At 37.5% G+C, this 19,780-nt stretch overlaps 2 protein-coding genes across 2 annotated transcripts; both read left to right on the top strand.

Moving 5' to 3' along the window:
• The first annotated feature begins 264 nt into the window (after positions 1–264).
• Positions 265–7,233, top strand: hoxb10a (homeobox B10a). The gene is made up of 2 exons (XM_026997825.3): positions 265–2,833; positions 4,202–7,233. The coding sequence occupies exons 1-2, from the start codon at positions 2,239–2,241 to the stop codon at positions 4,477–4,479; spliced, it is 873 nt and encodes a 290-aa protein (XP_026853626.2). The 5' UTR covers positions 265–2,238; the 3' UTR covers positions 4,480–7,233.
• Positions 7,234–9,440: 2,207 nt separating this feature from the next.
• On the top strand, positions 9,441–15,144 carry hoxb9a (homeobox B9a). The gene is made up of 2 exons (XM_026998038.3): positions 9,441–10,335; positions 12,966–15,144. Exons 1-2 carry the CDS (start codon positions 9,822–9,824, stop codon positions 13,199–13,201), a joined length of 750 nt encoding a protein of 249 aa, XP_026853839.1. The 5' UTR covers positions 9,441–9,821; the 3' UTR covers positions 13,202–15,144.
• The last annotated feature ends 4,636 nt before the right edge of the window (positions 15,145–19,780 follow it).

Genomic DNA, 19,780 nt, shown 5'->3' with positions numbered 1-19,780 from the left:
GCCCATAGAAGATGGCGTGTCCTTTCAAAAGGAACTGAGCTCATAGGGCTCAAGTGAAAAAAGGAACACAGCCTAAATAACATTGATCTCGTCTCCTGTCCACACCAAGCACATGCTGTTTAGTGTCTGGCAGTAAAACTTTATAGCAAATGGAGGGTTCAGTTGTCATGGTTACAGTTAGCCTGTATGAGTTCGGCCAAGGATTGTCTCGCCATTTGGGTGGGTCTTGGGGTTCTGTTAAGGAATAAAAACTGGAATGTAAAGAATGCAAAAACAGGGCTCCATTTTAATTCATTTTGCTTTCTCTCTATATAAAACAGAAGGTGTCCAAGAGTCGCCATAGGTCACATTCTGGCTAGGTTTACTGCAGCTGGCCAGACAAAAGCTAAACATCCGTTGCACAGCGTCTTGGGTTGTCAACGTCAAAGCTTTTCTTTAGGCTGGGAGACGCAAATAGCGAAGCACACAAGAATCTGGATGTTCCGAACTTTTAGAGTGACGACAGTTTGATTTAAACTAAGAAATATCAAGATTAGAATGTAACTGTTAGACGGCTTTATTTTTTAGGTTTGAGTAATTCGTGGCAAAGGCTTAAACCGGTGCACCGGTGCACCCATAGCGTTTTTTTTTTTTTTTTTTTTTTTTTTAAATTTTAGCCGAAGTTTGTCTAAACGTATGCAAGTTGTATGTGAGTTTAGCAAATACGTGTTAATATCTCATTTATTGGCAATATCCTGTTGCATTCTCTTGGTATTCACCATCATGGCCTCTGTAATTCAATTCAAAAGAAGAGCTAAACCCAAGTCATTTAATCTTTGTTGATTTTACCTACAAGATGATGACTGCAAAAATGTTGCAGAAGACAAGAGTAATTATAATACAGAGAAAATGTCAACGTTAACTAATTTATAAAATATCAGCATGTGTTTGGACAGTCGGTTGGCACAGAAACACTGAATAATTTAAATGTGAACCGGAAGATACCGGTACTTTATTCGCGTTTTGATGAGAATGAACGCAGACCCTGTACATTCAGTATGGACTTAGTTTATGCGATTTTAATGGTATAGCGACCTCTAGAGGTAAAAATGTTTGCCATCGAGCAGGTACCAGAACTAGGTATTTTTTAAAATTAATATTTGGTTTTATTTCTAGAAAACGTAGCCATGAAATAATATATAATAATTTTATTTACTGGACATTTGTCAGCAGAAAACACTCATGGCCTAGATCATTTGAAACTAGGCTTTTATCTCAACAAATCAAAAATCACATTTGTTTTGAGAAGACATGTAGTTTTCTAATCAGGAATTCAGCAAACAATATCTAGTAATACAGATAATATTTACAATACTATCAGATAATACTGATACATTGACCATAAGATAAATGTTTATTTTGTCAGTTAAAAAAGACTTTGCGGAGTAAGGACGTAGGCCAGGTATGTAGACTGATGTTATATTTAGCAATTTGGGTACTACTACTACTACTACTACTAATAATAATAATAAGTAGTAGTAGTAGTAGTAGTAGTAGTAGTAGTAGTAGCAGTAGCAGCAGTAATCTGTATCTGTACTTTTCTTTAATGATCGTAAACATCGTCCACACAAATCGCATTGTATCTCTTCCTGCTACATTATGTCGGGCAATAACAAATGTGTAAGCCAGAAAAATACTGAAGTCTATGCTTCTGCACTGTTATCACAAAATTCTGATTAATGTATATTTTGATTTGGCAACTGGTGTAAGGCTATGCCTGTTTCTGTGAGTTAGAAAATTTAATTAGGATAAATATTCAGGGTTAGGGTTTGAAAGCGCATAGATTAAGGATACCTTTATGAAATATTTAAAACATGTAACTGTATTAAAGTCAATTAAAGTGCAACCTGGATGGTGAAGCATTTCTGCAAGGGGAGGAGCTTGCCCCTGAACCACAGTCGCGGTTACGCGCAGCGCAAGGGGAAGGTTCTGAGCGCCTGTGACTGAAGAACGAATCGGTAGCGACCCTTGCACCTTTTGAAGAAAACAAAAATCCATAGCAACATCGTGCTCTGAAAGGTCCATTTTCGCGCCCACCTTGGTTAACTCTCTCTTTTAGAAAAAACCCAAAGGAACCCTTTAACGTGGCACAACAAGAATTCTATCTTAATTCGGACTGTCAATTGCAGAATAACTGGACCATCATGTCAGAGATTCCAGACAATAAAACAGCATCATCCGTCAGCAGTTTAGGAAGCTATGGCTCTTTCGCGGGACCAAATTCACCATGGAGGTACCTGGGAAGAGTCGCATTTGAGTTCAGATCGGGTTCCACAAGCCAGTTCATGTCCCTTTAGCGCCGTAGGTCGACAAAACGACAACATATATCTTACCCTGGATTCGCATAGACACATTTTTCAGCCTCCAGACGTCCCAGCTTTCAGTCGAGTCCTGACAGAGATTGGCTCCATGAACGGCATGGTTCCACTTTCGGGCTCTTTTCATCCGGAACCTTCCTGTTACCCCGGACACAAACTGCTCACGACGCGCAGCACTGCAGACGCTCAGCCGCGCGTATCGCCTCCACACTCCCACCAGTTGTGCAACCTGAACCTACCCCGGCTTCCTTGCTCGGAGTTTGTCAGCAAACCTATTAGGCATAAGTTTGCATTAGACTACAAAAAATGTCCAACTCAACGGAGCGAAAACAGTGGCAATAGAAGCACCATCCCCACCACAATGTTACATGTCACTCCAAGCAACGCAGACAGCACAGAGACGCCTTGCTTATCTCAAGAGAAACGTTTTACAGAATTTCCAGAGGATGATAAAACTCCTACAGACAAGACGCGAGGTGGGTAAACAGCACTGAAAACGGTCTTATTGTGAATGTTTCCTATTTAACAAACGATTTTGAAGTTAGTCTAAAAGTAACGGTTGTTAGAGCAAAAAAAAAAAAAAGAAACTCCACTAAAAACCTACTGCTTGAGACAACCCCAGCCTGACTAAATTGCCCTTTATATAACGCTGCTGAGACATAAAACAGCGGAAGGCTCCACTGTCAACTGGGAGTCGAGTGGGCCAGGTGTGTTATTGCTTTAGGGCACGAGAATGGGAAGGAAGTAGACTGTAATCAACACAGGATTGATCAAAAGACGTTACTTATTCTGGATTTGATTACTATTTTCATGTCAAGTGGGTATTAAGATAAACTTAATTTAAGCGATAACTTTACCACCAAACCAAAAAATGTTAGCAAATCACGTCAACTAAATGTATTTTTAGAAATCCTTTGTGAATAATAAAAATATCTAGATACAGTTGAGGAAAAACCTCTCATTTCATTTAAGTTAAATTTAATTACACACTTTAAGAGCAGAATTTCTTTAGCACATTTTTTTCTGAGTTCAGATTTGAAAGTAGTGCTTACATAAATATATGCGTTGTTAATGTTATTTAAAAAAAGCAAGAGACTAACAAATGTGACATGGGATTGTAAATTTATGGGGAAAATATGTATTTGCTTCCTTAGATTAACTCAATCTTACAGTTTTAAAAATAAATATTCTAATAAATAACTATTTCATAATCTTTCCTGCTCCTCGAGCTAGCTAGCTTTAAAGACAATGACAGTTATTCAAGGCCCATGTTCTGTTTTTCTTTCTATTATAGGGCAAAAATATGTATTACGATAAAGTCGAGTGGTAGATATAAAGTTATATCATTGTGATATTTTGAAACTAAACCACGCTATTTAAATTCAGAAATAAATCCTTGTTTTGTCAGTGTATCTGGTTTAGTTTTCAAGTCAGCAGTGATATATAAAACGGGTATGCTGTTAAACCTGTTAGTTTGCTATTTGGGGGAGTTTTGAGAGTTTTTAAATGTAGTAAATAAACATCATACTTATTTTATAAAAGTTTTATAAAAGTTCGAGTTCATGTGTAGTTCAAGACTCCCTTATCGAAGATTCTGTGGGTACCTTTAATTTAACCTGTAATCGTCTGTACGGTTCTGTTCAGTAATAACTACTGTACTCATCTTTTTTTTTTCATTCTAGCATTATGAGAATCACTGACTCAGCCACACACATATATGTTCAATACTGATAGGCTAATGAATTTACTATACTGTCATAAAATGTCTGTTACAGCCAAATTGCCTTCTGGTGCATATTGCACTTCTCGAAAGAATAAAAAACTGGCTTATTCTCTTGTTTCAGCTAAAGACTTGACCACCGAGAACGCTAAAGGGACCTGGTTATTGACAAAGACAGGGAGGAAGAAGCGATGCCCTTACTCCAAACACCAAATCCTGGAACTGGATAAAGAATTCTTTTTCAATATGTACCTGACTCGAGAGCGCCGCCTGGAGATAAGACGAAGTGTCAGTCTTAGTGACCGCCAAGTTAAAATCTGGTTTAAAAATCAAAGGATGAAACTAAAGAAAATAACTGGGAAATATAGGACGAAGGACATAGTAACTCATATGATTTGTTAGTGAAGGCGATTGAACATGCTACTAAGATTGCGGCCATTATAACAACACCTCTAATGGAATATTGTTAACACTTGTTGGAATACCTTAGAAATGACGGATAAATTGTAAAGCAGTCGCGATGATGAGAGCTTTTTCTCGGTGTGGCCAAAAGAACGCTTGTTCTTAAATATTTGATATTGGCTTTCAGTGCACTCGCATTGTTCGCTTTATTGGTTACACCTTTTCCTCTTTCAGAATTGGCTATTTTAACTTACTCAGCAAAGACTATTGTTTACAGTTTAAGAATGTAGAACAGGAGGAACAAAATGATCAAAACCTATTTATTATGGACATCAAGAGCAACAAAATTTGGATGGGGGGGGGGGGGAGGTAGCACAAAGAATGTATCCCCCTTTTGTAAGAAATAAAAATAAGTTGTATTCAAATAGACACGCTTTACAAATCTGAACGATCATTATAGTCAATTTATCTTTGTCAAGTGGTATGTTTTTATAGTCAAGTGCAACTGGAATTTTAAAAACGTGGCGTTCCGAAATAGTATCCACATCGTTGTTGTCAGTAGGCCACTTTATGGATTTGGATATGAGTTTGCAAGGGATTTGGTCTGTAATTTTGTGTTGATACTGATAAACTGGCCAGATAGTTCAGCTTTCTAATTCTGATTTACCAAAGTGTACTTTAAATAATGTAAGGGATATTTCGTTATCAGGTTTTGAAAAGACTGATAACTGTAATGACATTTAACACTCATGCTTTACATATCTGTTCGTTGCTGTACTTACAAGTTGTTTATGGAGTTTAGCCTACCGGATAACCGAAAAGAGAGGAAGTTGATCTACACTTAAACTGAAAACTGTCATGATCCAGTGCTGTTGATAAAATGGAGATCATAATATAACTTTTTTGGCATAAGTGTGTCGAAGTTGAAAAGTGAAGTTGCAAACAGCATTATGTTTAAGGATCCAGTAATTCTGCTTGTACAACCCAAAGCAATATGTTATATGATTTGATGAATATGGTCGACCAACAGAAACGTTAATGTTATGTTGTGCACTACCCTTTTCTATATTAGACAGGATGAAGAGATTTATCTTGTTCTGCATTTGGAGTTGAATCTATTAGGTTTGCACAGTATGACGTTGTACAATATCACTCCGAGATATTATCGTCTTCAATCTTCTGTTATACCTTACGTTAGGCTACTTTTTGAATCAAATTTGAAATGCGTTCTGTTATTATGCATGTTTTACATTTTTTCTTTGCTGTGGAGTTCGCGTTTAATGTTTCGAGAGTTAAGAAGAAATAATTCAAAACATATGCGGATACTGCACACAAAATACAGCTGCTTTCCTTTTGTCTGAGTGAGAGTCTACGTCGTCTGTGCTTTTGGTAACCGCCATGTTTAGAGGCCATAATGTCCAACGTCATTGGCTAGGCAAGCCCCTTGTTTTAACAGAGGGCCATAGAGTCGATTTTTATTACCAGGCTAGGCGGTTGTAGTCAAAAGACAGGATGTGCTTGTGAACTTAAATTACTTTATGCCGCTTACCTGCTTTGAACAATAGCTCATAATCTAGGCATCGTAAATTAAACACGACAATGTGTACCTTTTAACATCTCCCATATATTTAAAATCATTTTTCGATATAATTCATGTATGTTACTTTGACTCTTCACTTATAACGCGATTCTCTACACTGAAATCTGAGTTGGCAGCTCATTGCCGCTCTCCGTCTGCTGGCATGCGTCCAGGGCTTCAACTTTGAACGCAGAGAAGGTCAAGCTGGTCTGTGATTTAGGTAGTTTCACGTTGTTGGGGCTCGACGTTTAATAACACAGGAACCTGAAACTGCCTGAATTACTCCAGTTGATACACATCAATGCACTGGCATAACGAATGACATTTACAAGTCTTTTCTCTGGTGATGGACTTTTCCAAAGCTATATTTTTATATATAGCTAAGCTGTTGCGCGCAAAGGATTGAGTTGAGTCTCTAGTCCCTTCCTTTGCGATCATTAATTAATGTGCAAGCAAAATACGAATTGGGAGCGTTTCAGCGAGCAGCAGTTGTAAATCTGACCACCTAAAACACGAGATTGGACTTTTCTTCATATTCACACAGGGTTATTTTTACTCCTCGCTGGGGAGTTGGCGAAAATATGTCGAGCAGAATATGTTCAGCAGTTTCAATAAACTTATATATTTCCAGCTATGATATAATTAATTGTCAGTTGAAATATGACAAACTGTTGAACTTTCATATCACATAGTTCAATAAGCCTTTTATACAAAACATTTTGAATTCTGTGACTATTAACAGCATAAATCATATTAAATAAAAACAATAATTTCAATCGCTGAATCCAGTCTGCCACTGATAAGGCACGAACTAATCCTTCTTATTCTTCTTCACTTTATCTTTATCATCTCTAGAACACGTTCATCAGCGTGTGCTGGTTTGTCTATCATTCGCTTATGCGAATAAGCGTCTGTTTTCACCGGCTCTTATAGATTAGCGAAATCTTATAGATCTCGTCACAGTTAAACTGATCCTGCGCAATGTTTCTCTTAGTTAGTTTTAGTCTCTTCTCTTAGTTAGTTTTTTTAAAAAAAAGTAAACATTAAGAAAATTAAATAGGCACGGAATTGTGAAACAACTTCTCCATCAGGGAAGCTGACTCACTTTACCTCCCTTCCCGAATCAATCGGGTTCAGATTCCACAGGTCATTATTAAAATTATTGTGATTATTGTTGTTGCGTCTGCTGTTGTTGTTTTATATTATGTAATTATATTCCTGTGTTCCCACTGAAAATGGCATAATAAGCAGGGCATACATTTGTGGTCACTAATTTCTACCTACAGTCAGTGTTGCACAAAGATGAATAATTCATGCAACTTCTCAGTAATACCAAATCTTAAACATCCCAGCCTTTTGTTAACTACATTTATCTTTACACATACGGATAGTGGACATGTTTGATAATAAAATAAAACACATTTGGCCTGTTCTTATTACCGTTGTCCCAGACGTGACGCAAGCACATTAGTAGGTAGGACAGTATAATGAACGAACGAACCGACAAAAAACAAACAAACTAGCCTTGTTGCTTTTACTGTAGAGCAGTGATAACCCTTCTAACGAGTCGTACAAAAGATTTTACATCGCTACGTTGTAAACTTCACCCTTTCATATCGTTGACAGCTTCTCGGCGAAGCAAGGGTATGATATTCTCGTAGTGGTTAAGGCTTTATAGATGTGAACATGTTGCAGAAAATGGCCCACGGAAGCAATGCATTCTAACATGTATGAAAAAGATGCAGAACAATGGAATGATCGCTGCGGAAGAATATGTGATCACAAAAATGTATTTAAAAAAAACCCCGTACAAATCTAAACACGTCACTGTTGCTGCACCAGGCTTCAAACCTACTGTTCAAGAGAAATCCCCTGCAACGTACTAAAACGCAACTTTACGTTAGGATGCATAAAAAAACTACACGGGTCGGAGTGAAGTCATGAGCTCGCATGCAACTTAAGACGTTCAATGGAAAGATTTGTTTGGGAGACAATTTGGTTTTGTTATGTTACAAGGGTTCGAGTCATCATCGAACTATTCTACTGTAAATCTATAGTTGGCATATATATAATCCACATATTTCTAAGAATGGAAATCTGTTTACCTTAACGGAAAATTATTATGCATTTGACTATCTTTATACAAGGTTTCATACACAACAAAGAGCCAATATATTGATTATCATTCACTTTCACAGGCTTCCAATATTTTCGTTTTCTTCGGACCTTATATGCCTTTAAGATTAGTAAAATGTAAATGTGCAATTGTGCAAATTACTAGACTTAATTTAAGATTAGGTTAAAATTTAATTAGACATTTAAAAAAGTGAGGTATTCATTTGGCCTTAGGTACTTCGTATTTTCTCTCATTAATTAGCCATGCTTGTGGGTTGTTACTGTGTGTGTATAAATTTAGCTCAGTATAAATTGCAAAGCGCTAATTGCAAAGTTATTCCAAAATTGTGTTCAGTTTTTAAATAGAATCATAATTAGTATAATGTTAAACATTCAGAAAATTATCCATTCAATAATAGGTATACCATGGGCAAATAAATCGCCTACTGTTGCCAAGTTATTTGCTCACCTTTATTCTGCGGTCTTTCAAGAAATATTTAGAACTGGAAATACCTGATTAAAGCTGCACGTGTGTGTAGGTAATACTGTATATATGCTCGTCGTCATTTGTCCGTGGAGGCCAAAGCTTTGCTCTGATAAGCCAATTAATTCAGAAAACGTTTGACGATATACTTGACTACAGTGTTTGTACAATTCGATGTACGACGTTCACAAAATGCCTTTAAATGTGTCATAATAAAGTGCGTGAGTCTAAACCGTTCATACGTTTTCTCGCTAGCGCGTGCATGGAATGCTGCGGCAGACTAGTTTAAGGTCCTCGCCACAGGCAGTATATCAGGTCTATAAAAATCAAACCTTCCTGATGTAGTATTTTATTGTGGTATTAAACAACCAAAAAGTTCAAGTAGTTTCTTCCATAAATACAAGAGGACTGTCGCTTGGTACTGTTTAACACACTCGTTAAGAAAAAATACTGTTAATTTCCCAATAAAACTCAATATTATCTCCACACGCCCTGAATTAGACTAGTCTAGTTAAAGAGCGTAGGCAAAGACTATAAACTGTTTCTAAAAATGTTATGACCGAGAAAGCTCTTGTTAAAGGTATATGAACTTGAGAAAATTGTTATTTTGTCTTCGTTTAGGCTCCTTAATGCCTTTTGCCTCTTGATACATTTACAGTATGCAAGTTGAGATTAATAATACAAAACCTCTGTTTAGCATTAGGAATGCTCTTGAACATTCAAATCTGCACCCTTTCAGAAAGAAAAAAAAGCACCGTTTTCTCACTTCTTTGTAGTATACATTTTTATTCATATTGTCAAAACGTTTCAAAATTTAAGTGGGTATTTCCCCGACGGATTGTAGATATCTTAGGATATATGGACACACTCCCATTTTGCATATTACATAAACAAGACAGTTTATTTAGAGAGGAAAATATGTATAGCGCAAGAGGTGGAGAGCTCCGCGCAGCCCCTTGGCGGATTGATTTACGCCCCATTGACTCTTTATCAGCCTCGCGAAAAAAGACTGACCAATCATTTCGCTCGAAGCGCACAACATAGCAGCCCGGCTCTACTTTGTTGGCGAACGCTTAGAGACAGCGTCGTGGAAAGGGGGGGAAAGCCCAGTTCTTTGGTACATGTTTTCCCTTCAATGAACCGTACGTTGTATAATGTCCGAGAATGTCCATTTCTGGAACTCTAAGCAACTACTATGTCGATTCCATCATAAGTCATGAGGGGGAAGATCCGAGCGCTGCCCGATTTTCCAGTGTACAGTATTCCAGTTCTAGGCAGCCGGGAACCGGGGAGCATCCCGAATTCCCCTCGTGTAGCTTTCAGCCCAAGCCTCCTGTGTTTAGTTCATCATGGAGTCCTTTCAGTCCCCACGCGTCCAACGGCTTACCAGCGGTCTACCATCCCTATATTCCAACGCAGCCCGTGCCTTCGTCGGACACCCGGTACCTCCGTACATGGCTCGACTGTGCTCCGAGAGCGGAGTCACTGCCAGGCCAGAGCCAGGTCAAGATGGAGCCACTTCTGGGACACCTCGGGGAACCCCCTAAACTCGGAGGACAACATGAATATGTTTTGGAATCCTCTTCTGCTCGGGAGATGAATTCCAGCCACGGCTCTGGATTTGAAGACAGTAAGGACATTTGCGACGGTAGCGAGGACAAAGAAGGACCAGATCAAAGTAAGTTATAAAACGAGGAAGTGAACCGTCTGTAAACCTTTTAATGCTGTCATAAAATACGAACAAAGCAGCTGAGACACATTGCCTCCACCCAGCCAAGTTTGATCATATGGCCAGCAGTGTTCGACAGCTAGTTTTATGCTAATATCAAATCTTGTATTATTTATTGCATGCCATTGGATTTAAAATCGCTATCCACTGGCATTGTTTCTTTTGTGTTACATGTAATCCACGTACGTAACTGCGACACTATTCTTCCTCGCATTTGGGTCTTGGATTGTGAGTGTGTCGGTCTGTATGTGTGTATGTGAATGTGTGTGTTTTTGTGTGTGACAACGCCTGTTATTCGCGCTTGAGCACACCTCAGCTTTAAGCAGCCTGCACACCAGTATATTGTTCCTTCAAATTCTAAACAGTATCGGAGTTTATTGAAACAGGTTTTTTTTTTTCTCTAAGATGTAAACATAACATTCGAACTTTTAAAATAAGATTATATGCTGCACTTTGTGATCGCTAAAATATATATTTAATCAGCAACCTCCGTCGAGTGTGGATGCTAGTCTTTGGGATTTGATAGGCGATATCTCGGTACCACTCCACAGACAAGCGAGAATAGGCTTGAGTCAGTCAATAAACGACAGCTCTCTATCCCCGAACCAACGGCATAGCATAGTCGTCTCTATTGTATACAGTATAGTTACAGCAGGGCTTATTCTTCAAGATGTGCCATACTGACACTTATTTATAGTAGCTCTCCCACAGGAGGGACAATCGAGAGAAATACATAGTCCCCTGTTCTACTGAGATCCCACACGCCTAAAATTAACTTTAATTCGTAACCGAGTGAGGCATGTATCTTGACAAACGGTTCTTTTCGATTTAGGAGGACTGACGTGGGACGAACATTGATTTTAATTCATGAAGTAGGCTCGATCAACACAAACACGAATGGAACGGTGTGCAACAGAAATCCCTATTGTGCTGCCCTGGGCTGCGTTCCAGTATAAACTGTAGGAAAAAAGCAATGAAGTTGGGAATTACATGCCCCACTTTGTGCTCGCCGCTGCCACGAGAGGCAAAGAAAGTTATTGCCCCCAAGTTTATTAAGTTACAAGAAGAGTCAACATACCCATTAATTGTTGTGTGTGGCCTCTCTGGGACACACGGTGCAAAAAGTTCTAGATGAAATACGACGCAATCAAAACGCAAGGGAATGTAATATCATGATTCGTAATATGAAAACCCCATTTTCTACTAAGACAGTACAACGGTATTGTCAAGAGACACTGCCATAAATGAGGCAGTAAACTTTCAGCGTGTTGTTGCTTTCTCTAATAGACATCGTGAACCTTCTTATTGTTTATTGTTGGAGATCATGTATTTTCTAAATAACAGTGTAGTGCGTTGCACACCTTTAAACGCATACTTCTCTCGAGGCCGTGAGGCCTAACTGATTGACACTTGAATTAATCATTCCTGATAGGGAAATATTCCTTTTCTTATGATGGAATAAACAAAATTGCGCCGCACGATTTAGGATATCCGAGAGAGCTTATGAAGTACTGGATTGTGCGTTTCGAAATGTGAGACGATAGAGTTTACAAGAGTGAAAGAAGAATGACTGAATCCAGGGAAGCTGGTTAGGAATTCCCAACACACTAACGTTCATCGGACAGTGGTCATGACCATTAAGACCGAGTTATGTGCCCGTCGTATGCTAGTTTGTCACGCCAAGACAAGTTCTCTGGTTGTGCGGGATGGATAGCACAAAAGAATTCAGTGTTTGGGAAGAATGAGAATCTCTTTAGCATGGGTCATGTCGCCCTTTAACCTCGCCGTCCCAATTTCGCTGCCATAAATTCCCAGGTGGTATCAATATTCAACGTGTTTTAAACCCCGATAACAGGGAATATCTGTAGCACGAGACGCAGTCTCCAAATATCTAATCCCAAAGGCAATTCAGTGGAAACATTTTTGAACTCCCATCTGCATTCCCGAGAAAGCCACAAAGGAATAAGTCGTCTCATTAGAGAAACTCTTCCGTCTCAATTCTTTCTCCCTAAAAGGAGATATTATAATGTCACAAGCGACAGCGGTTTGGAACGCATTCCGGTATGGTTAAGATGTTATGGGGTGAGGCAAAACGGTGGCTAAGACATAATTGGATCGTCTCGGCAGATCTGAAATTCATAGATTGTATCTTATATGATACTTTGTTCAGTGTCATTGCACAGGTTCGTGACACCAGTCGTGTTCTTGGAATCACCAAGGCCAATCCGATGGGACCTGACACCTTGCCGTGAGGGCACGAGGCTATCTGTGACCTATTACGAATCTTTAGTAAACATGAAATGCTTCCAGGCCCTCTGTGGAATCGCGTGTGTGCATTTCATGCTAGACTGTAATAATACATGGACATATCCAGTCTGTTTTTTTTCCCAAGTAGGCCCTCTGTTTTGGTATAATGTGATATTTTAGTAGTGCTGGCTGTGAACTCCCAAGACAAATTTCAATACGTAGGTTATATACTTAAATATACATGTTTCGGTAGTTTTGAACTGGATGAGTTCTCGTATTCTCTCTTTAGCAGCATATTTTGTTTTAAACACTGATTGTGTTGTCATTTGCAGACGATCCATCGGCCAACTGGTTACATGCTCGCTCGTCCCGGAAGAAGCGATGTCCTTACACTAAATATCAAACCTTAGAGCTCGAAAAGGAATTTCTCTTCAATATGTACCTCACCCGGGACCGGCGACACGAGGTAGCTCGTCTGCTGAACTTGACAGAGCGGCAAGTGAAAATTTGGTTCCAAAACCGAAGGATGAAAATGAAGAAAATGAATAAGGACCAGTCCAAGGAATAAAGGGGAACAGCTCGGTTCCCAGTCTTTTCCCCCGTGATATCAACACAGTGCTTACCTATGGAGGGTGATACAAGAAGTGTTTTATAGCGTACGTTTAACTTTGCATTAAAAAAGAACTCATTTCGGAGATGCAGATAAACAGAGTACTTAAACATAAGTATTCTTACTATGCTACATAGCGCATGACAAAAACACTAGACATTAACATATTATACAATGACATCATGTAATACATGCCTTCTCATTTTTTTGTTTTTAATTGTGTTACCATCATTCCCTATTCATGGAAATATATCCATAGCTACTTATACGGTTATAAAGTTTGTTAAAATAAATTCAGAGTTACCTAGACCTAATATTATTGCTAGGAAGTGTTTTTTTTGTGATTGGGTGTTTACAACTTACACCCTTAGAGAAATGGATAGTTATTATTATTATTATTATTATTATTATTATTATTATTATTATTATTAACAACAACAACAACAACAACAACAACAACAACAACAACAACAATAATCTTATTCTTAAGAATTGCACATTTTTTGTGCGATTTATTGAACAAATATTCAGGTAGCCAATTGTTACTTTTGACTTTACCTTTTACTTTTTAGCCTTGTTATGGTCTTAATACTGGAAAACGTAAGTCCTCTCCTCCTTAGCATCAATTTGATTATGCTTAAATCCATATAGCAATCTCTTATTTGGTCGAATGCACTAACGTTTCTGTTTTGTTTATTCTTTATGTAATTCTTCCGAGTTCAAGTTTGATATCCATATTCCTACGCAGCTTTACCTCATGAGTTTGACGTGGATATAAAACACACCCTGGAGGATATGAGGGGAAACTGTGCTGCACATCCTGCATAGAAGTACTTGTAGTCTGCATGACACAGTTATAACCCAGATCTCCCGCGTTATGGTTCTCAAGCAAAACGTTGTGTAAAAGCAGGATGCAAAACGTTTAGGTATAAATTGTACAGCCATTTACCCCAGTATATTTTCAATGTTGCCCCAGTTATGAAGTGAAGGAACGAATTAACTTATAGACTATATTTGCTGGATGTGTGTAAATGTGTAGCTAGCTTGTCAGTAACAAAATAATTCGTCCATAAATAAATGGAGCATAACCTCAGCTGAATACAAATTCAGTCGCGTTTATGTGTATAAATGTTTACATACATTAACGCATGCCTTGTATAGATTTAGTTATTCTCTTCTGTGATTTATAAAATTAGATAGTAGAATTCAAAGTTATTTTATGTGTGAAATTGGATTACAATTCTAATTTATTGTAAATACGTTTAATGGATTTCTTTTCAGTGGCATGCCCTTTACATTGTGTGAAAAGAGGCTTTGAAGAGATCTTATACTTGAATAAGCAGGTCGACGTTCTATGTAATTTCAGATATTGTTTACATGTTGTTGTTCAAAATGCGTTGAGATTTGTGTTGTCAAAGGTAACTATTATGTTATAATGTATTTGTTCGCTTGACATTGTATTGCTTTGCTTGTGCTGAAAATTCATGATTAGACCTCCCAACACGTTTGCATTTTCCTACTTTTCTCACCCAAATGCGTGAGTTTTTCTGGAATATCATTCGCGTCTGTCTGCAACTTTCAAGCCTCCTTCCAGTGCAAGACGCCATTAACCTATTCCAAACTGTATCACAGTGACTAACAGACAGACTCACGGACACACAGACAGACGCGTGCACGCGCGCACACACCTAGAGCATCCTTTGGCATACTCTAATTATTCTTTTTTTCCTTCAATGTATTTGATCATTTATAATATAACATAGGAAATTGCCTAGATTTTGAAACGTGCTATGAAACTTTTAGAAACAGAAACTCAAAAGTCGTTTTGTACTGCTCCCTTTTTCCTCCGTGCAACTGCACGGCAGATGCTGGACTCGCATTAAAAGTTTACAGAGAACAGAGTCGGTCTTGTTGTCTATTTATAACTAATGCATAATTTTAGCTTTGGTCAAACTATATATATATATATGTATATATATATATATATATATATATATATATATATATATATATATATATATATATATATATATATATATATAAGTTTTCCCGTGTATTTCTTCCTGGAGATATTCTTTGTTCTTCCAAACGAGGTACATTTTAATAAGCATGCAAGAGCATGCTTATAAACACAAAACACTATTTACAGTGTAAACGTGAAGGCAATGTAAATGTGTTATTGCCCCTATCCTCATATGACCTTATCCAAAGAAAAATGCTCTATCGTTTTCAGTACCACATTTATTTTTGTCTGTAATGAGGGGCACGTGTTGGAAATATGTTATCGTGCGTCGAAACATTTGTCTCGAATTGCGCTGAGGAAACGTGCGAATCATATGTGGACAGCTGAAGGGATCTTGAATGAGTTCTTCCTGACTTTTGCTTAACGGTTTTATTTAATAACGTTGTCAAACTCCGAACGGTGGTGTTTTAGACAAGAACGGGTTATCTTTGTTGGGAAAATGTAATTCGAGATCTATTAGGGAAGAGACGTGTCTGTGTTCGTAAGACCGTAAAAATCTTTTTTTTAATTTTTATTTTATTTGAGCACGATTATAGTTAGTCACACTAAAAGCCACACTAAAAGACACACTTATGCTTATTTTACTACTATGTCGCCTGAAAAATAGTACTTTGTTCTTGTCTGTAAAGCAATTGTAATAGAGAAAAGGACAGATTTTCACATTTATACATGTTTACATTCTATTCGTGAATATTATTTTCAATGTTAACAAAACAAAGTTCTTTTCAGTCTGTATAGCCTACGGGATACTACAGGCGTTATCAAAAACAAAAGTATCAAATAAAGCTCCTAACCAAACATGCTGCACGCTACAACATACTGTTATAATTACATATTTCGTTGAAGAGAGAGCCAATAGTCCTGGTCCACACATGTGTTTTTACTTCAATATTCTTTATCATTTAACTTACTAACCTGTCATATTACGGCCATACATTTTTACTATCGCAAATCGATATTCTGATATTCGGGCGCTCCATCTGAGTATTTTCAAAAGGAAACAAACTGCTAGAAAGGATGCGCACTCGTACATTGGAGGAGGGAATAGGACGTCGACCGTCATAAAGAAAAAGAAAGAAAATTCAATTCAGTGTGCCGCAATAAAAGAATATGACTGCAATAAAACTTTATAGGGTATACATTTCTGAAGGTTAAGAACTAAATGGCTGTAAAGCAAACACTGCGCGGGAAAACGGAGAAAAAAGCTTTCGAATACCCTGTAATGGTTTGGCAGGGCAATTCGAAGAGGCATGGACAGGGAAACCCGTTGCTTGTTTTACTTTTACTCTTTCTTGCATTTGTCGTTTTATTGTTTGCAGCGTTTGTTGTTTAGGCCTCCAGATTCCTCGCGGAGTAGGGGGCCTCGAGCTGTGTGATCTGGACTTCCAGATGAGAGCCCGCAGTCCAGCTCTCTCGACGCCCACCCTTTGTTCCATTTCCGAGCGCGCCACAGCCGCCTTATAGTGAGGGCCATAAAATGACACAAAAAGGATTTCTGGCGAGACGTCTGGGATGACCAGGTTTAATTTGTTTACAGCCCTTGCGACCAAGCTGGACTCCTCCATTTTGTTGCCTCACATCCGATTGTGCCATGGTGGGACCTGATACAATGGACGGTTGCTAAAGAACAGCCTTTCTCTCTCTCAAAATGCACGTCCTATCGAGTTCACGCCGCCTTTGCGCTCCTTGTAGAAACTGAAAGAGATGCAGTTCTGTTTTCAGTAGTATCAGAGACGGTAAAATGAAACTGAATTTTAGGTCTAGGTAAATCATGTATCACGTATTTAACGAAAATTTATCGACACGCATGAAAAGCTACAATTCTGAATTTGTACCCTACATTACACGATAAACCTGATAATAATGACAATTTCGCACAACCTTTTTATGTAAACTAACACTCTAGAACCCAGTTTTACATATATTTTTCTTTTTTTAAAGAAACCGAAGTCACAAGTAAATTTTAGTTATTTTAGTTCATTTATCAAATGTTTGTTTATTTGAATTCTTGCAATTAGAAATCATATGAGAATTAAAGATAATTTATTCAGCTGATTTTATCAATAGTTATCCATAACGTTAGCTGTCAATAGCTGTCCTAGACCTACAGGAAGGAATATGGCCTACTTTCATGCATTATGTAAAAACAAAGGCCTGTGTGGAAAAAAAAGACATGACGGGCAGCGCATTTATTTTTAACAAGTAACTATAGCTGGCCACTGTCCAGATATAGTTGCTTTTGCACATTGTATGTATATCATATAATGCCCATATTCTACGTTATGCAACAGCAATAGCTTGATCTGCAGGTTTTGCATGCTAGGATGTAAATAGGTCTACCGACATCGTTTTTGGGGCTGCTTTTTGGGAACAAGTTTTTGTAAATATAACACATTAAAATTCGAAACTTTACAATTCACAGATTAAGCTGTTTCCAAAATATATATTTTAGAGACTGATTCTTTCATTGACTAGTATGCCTAATTGTTTTAACAGGACCCAGGAAAGATAACCTACAGTTTATATCGAATTCCTTGTTATGGTGAATTAAAAATAATTACTCAGCCCGCTTACATCAGTGAATTTGCACTTCTGGAGCCGTTAATACGCTCATTTCGGGTTTATGCCTGTTGTTTATAGAACCATTAGGTCTCCCACCGAGGCTAAGTTTCCTTTAGTATAACGCGAAATGGCCACATGATGGCAATGTTGTTCTACCAAAAACAGTTAGAAAGCTTTTCTTCCCCCCACAACAGGAATTCACTGAAGCCATAGAAAGTGTGTTTTACACTTGACTAAAATTAGAGCCACAGAAAGACGAATGTCTTCACCTTCTTTTTTCCTTTTTTTCATTTAGAGTAGAAATGTGTAAGCTACGTGGGGCAGAAGTGCCGTTTATGTGAAGTACTACGAAATTAAGTATGTAGGCTAAGGGATGTTGCTACAAATATGGTGAATGTGAATGTGGTAATTGGGTTTTATTTTATATGTGATATATATGTATATATATCAGGGAGTAACTCTGGTTAAAGATATAGAAGTAATAAAAATTGCAGTGATATACACAAGGTTTCCAGAGAAACAGGTCGATTAGTACCGAGTTACTTCATCAGCTGTGCACTTAAATAATAGCAGTAATAATGGGAATGATTAGACTAAAAAAGACTAAAACAAGAAACATTTCATATTTCTTTGTTTTATTGATGTCATAAACAAATGTTCATTGTACAGCAGGTCAATTAACACATTAAAATATTGTCTGCAAATACAAAAAACCTTAACAAAAACAACATTTCAGGATTTGAACAATAGTCCAACGTGGGGAATTTATGCGATATTACAGTCGTCGTGAAATGACTGAAAATGAGTCTTTAGATTAGGCTTTTAACAAGCTGTAACTAACAATACACTATGATCTTTATTATTAATATTAAGACCACGTTTCAGCAACACAGTTTATTCTGATTTTACAGAAGAACGCTGTGAGAAAAACATCCAGCGTCTTAGCTTTTGCCATATCATCATTTTTGAACACTGAGGCTATATTTTTATGACAGTTATAAAATATTGTGTCACATCGTTAACAGTATGGTAATCCACGCAAATTACAAAATACACGATGTATAGGCTACATGAGACTTATACAACAGTGACACTCTAACACTGGAAAGAGTCTTCTTTTTATTCTCTTTTGTCTTGTTTTCTTAATTTATTTTACTTTGTATGGCCAGATATATCTTAAAATATTTCAGAACATATGAATTGTTGCACAAATAGCTACATAAAATCATCTAGTCTGAGAAAGTTCTTCCAAAACGAACGTAAACTTTTCCTCTTTTTTTGAACGATCACTCATTACAAATTACTTTAAAAGAAAAAAAAGCGCAATCATTCTTTTATCTTCATGCATACATCTGACAGGCGCTATATTTTCACTTTCTCTCCTTTTAAAGGTCATCAGCATGTAAACCTGTCCACACTTATGTTATCATTCTGCAGGTCTTTTATTCAGTACAACCTTGTGACTGAATGTAAGGGGTTCTACTGATAGACATAGCTTGAGCGTATGGAACTAAGCAAAAACGACAATTAAAAGCTTTAACATTTCTGTTCTCATGAAATTGCACCGAGAGAAGCATTTACTGCCCTGTTCGTGGGACCTCATAAAACCCTAACAGCTTTTTTGATGCACGATGTAAACAATAAACAGGCGAGGCGTTTATTGCGTTGTATAGTTTGTCCAACCATTTACAGACACATTCTCCATTACGCCTCCTGTGCATTTCATTTTGCCGTCTTAACACATTTGTTTATATATATATATATATATATATATATATATATATATATATATATATATATATATATAAAGGATACAAACTAGGTTATCAAAATCTTTCACATGACTACATCGTTTATTTTCAATATGCGCTTCAGCTGTCGGAGATGCTTTGACTAGATATTTAAGAAAGCAGTACTTGTTCAAACCGATACCAATTAAACCGTGTACTTCT

Source organism: Electrophorus electricus, chromosome 3 (genome assembly GCF_041902795.1).
Source record: "Electrophorus electricus isolate QZ-2024a chromosome 3, ASM4190279v1, whole genome shotgun sequence".
NCBI classification, from domain to species: domain Eukaryota; kingdom Metazoa; phylum Chordata; class Actinopteri; order Gymnotiformes; family Gymnotidae; genus Electrophorus; species Electrophorus electricus.
The sequence above is the reverse complement of the archived record's forward strand: the minus strand, read 5'-3'. Positions and strand labels throughout refer to the sequence as shown.

What these genes read in the sequence shown, in the direction of transcription:
- hoxb10a (XM_026997825.3), top strand. Translation starts at nt 2,239, where the DNA reads ATGGCTCTTTCGCGGGACCAAATTCACCATGGAGGTACCTGGGAAGAG. An exon ending in TCCTACAGACAAGACGCGAG is followed by an intron (nt 2,834 to 4,201) that starts GTGGGTAAACAG and finishes CTCTTGTTTCAG; the next exon opens with CTAAAGACTTGACCACCGAG.
- hoxb9a (XM_026998038.3), top strand. Translation starts at nt 9,822, where the DNA reads ATGTCCATTTCTGGAACTCTAAGCAACTACTATGTCGATTCCATCATA. An exon ending in CAAAGAAGGACCAGATCAAA is followed by an intron (nt 10,336 to 12,965) that starts GTAAGTTATAAA and finishes TGTCATTTGCAG; the next exon opens with ACGATCCATCGGCCAACTGG.